Source organism: Apaloderma vittatum, unplaced genomic scaffold (genome assembly GCF_000703405.1).
Source record: "Apaloderma vittatum isolate BGI_N311 unplaced genomic scaffold, ASM70340v1 scaffold26221, whole genome shotgun sequence".
Lineage (NCBI taxonomy): Eukaryota > Metazoa > Chordata > Aves > Trogoniformes > Trogonidae > Apaloderma > Apaloderma vittatum.
Genome location: NW_009701144.1, coordinates 1 through 1365, shown reverse-complemented (window position 1 = coordinate 1365; position 1365 = coordinate 1). Strand labels below are relative to the sequence as shown.

The 1365-nt window shown below is 58.2% G+C and overlaps 1 protein-coding gene across 1 annotated transcript in view; it reads left to right on the top strand.

Annotated features, from left to right (window-relative positions):
- Window positions 1-1264, top strand: part of LOC104281153 (ubiquitin-conjugating enzyme E2 Q1-like) — a gene marked incomplete at both ends in the record, with an annotated part of 4842 nt that extends 3578 nt beyond the window's left edge. The window contains 4 exons of the mRNA XM_009879055.1: window positions 146-264; window positions 699-789; window positions 893-951; window positions 1216-1264. Coding sequence (XP_009877357.1) covers window positions 146-264; window positions 699-789; window positions 893-951; window positions 1216-1264 — 318 coding nt within the window. The remainder of the gene's footprint in view (window positions 1-145; window positions 265-698; window positions 790-892; window positions 952-1215) is intronic.
- Between the last annotated feature and the right edge of the window lie 101 nt (window positions 1265-1365).

Here is a 1365-nt window from a genome sequence, read left to right as displayed (position 1 = left end):
GATTCTCCAACCCCTTTCCTGAGCCCAAGGCCTCCGCGTCCAACCCCGTGGGGCGCCCCCCTGGCCGCGGTGACGCTCCTCCTCTTTGCCCCGCAGGATACTATGCAGTTGAACTAGTGAACGACAGCCTGGAATCCTGAAGTAGGTGGCCCGGCTCGGGATCGCGCGGCTGTGGCGGATCGTGGGTGGTGGGACCAAAAACGTTCTCCCCACCGCGCCCCGTGAGCCAGAGGAGGGGAAGGGAGCAGGGCAGGGGAGCCTTGGGTGAGCCTCTCTCGGGCAGCACGTGTCGGAAAGGAGGTGCCATCCCCAGAGAAAAGATGAGAGGGCTCTGCAAGTGTGTCTGCTCCTCCTAGAGTCCTGGAAGAGGTGCCTCAGACAAAACCCCGAGCCTTCGCACCCTCCAGATGCCGGTGCTGCTTTTTCCTTGTGCCGGGCAGTCTTTTATTTTTAAGCTGGCAGCATACAAAAAAAAAAAATAAAATAAAAAAAGAAAGGGTGTGATGGTCTTCTCTGCAAAACCGGGAGCAGAATGGTGACAGCTCGTGCTGTCGCTGCCTGCCAGGTGAGAACCCGAGGGCCCGCGGGGCAGCCGGGCTGCGCAGGTACAGGAGCTCCGGGGCTTCGGTGGCAGCAAGCGATGCTGACTTGAGGCGCTCGGCCTCAGCGCTGAGCCTCTGGGCCTTTTCCTCCGGCAGGGTTGACGAGGATAGCGCTTTGCACAATGATCTCCAGATCCTCAAAGAGAAAGAAGGAACAGATTTCATCCTCCTGAATTTTTCCTTTAAAGTAAGGCTTTCCTGCCAGGTAACTTCCCCCGCTGCTCCTCGAGACGTGCCTGCCTCAGCGAGTCGCGTTCCTCAACGGCTTTGCTTCCCTTCTCTTTCTGCAGGATAACTTCCCGTTTGATCCGCCCTTCGTGAGGGTCGTGTCCCCGGTGCTGTCGGGGGGGTGAGTGGTTCTTTGCCTCCCTCTGTTCACCGAGGGCTCCCGCGGCCGTTTTCACGATGAGTTTATCCAGGGCAGTCCCATCCTCTCCCCAGTACTGGTTCGCAGTAGCTCTCCTGGGAAGCGTAGACAGGGCGGTGGATTCTATTTTATTTTTGGGGTTTTTCTGTGTGAGATCTGGTCGGAGGAAATGTTTCATCTCTGGAGCACTGGGTGGGCGAGGCTGTCCCTGTCTCTGCTGTAACTTTACCCGTTTCCTTCCCCAAGATACGTTCTGGGTGGCGGAGCCATCTGCATGGAGCTGCTCACGAAGCAGGTGGGTACCAGCCGGGACGTGGACTCAGAGTCATAGAATGGTTCAGCCTGGAAGGGACCTTGAAGACCATCTCGTTCCAGCCCCTGCCCCGGGCAGGGACA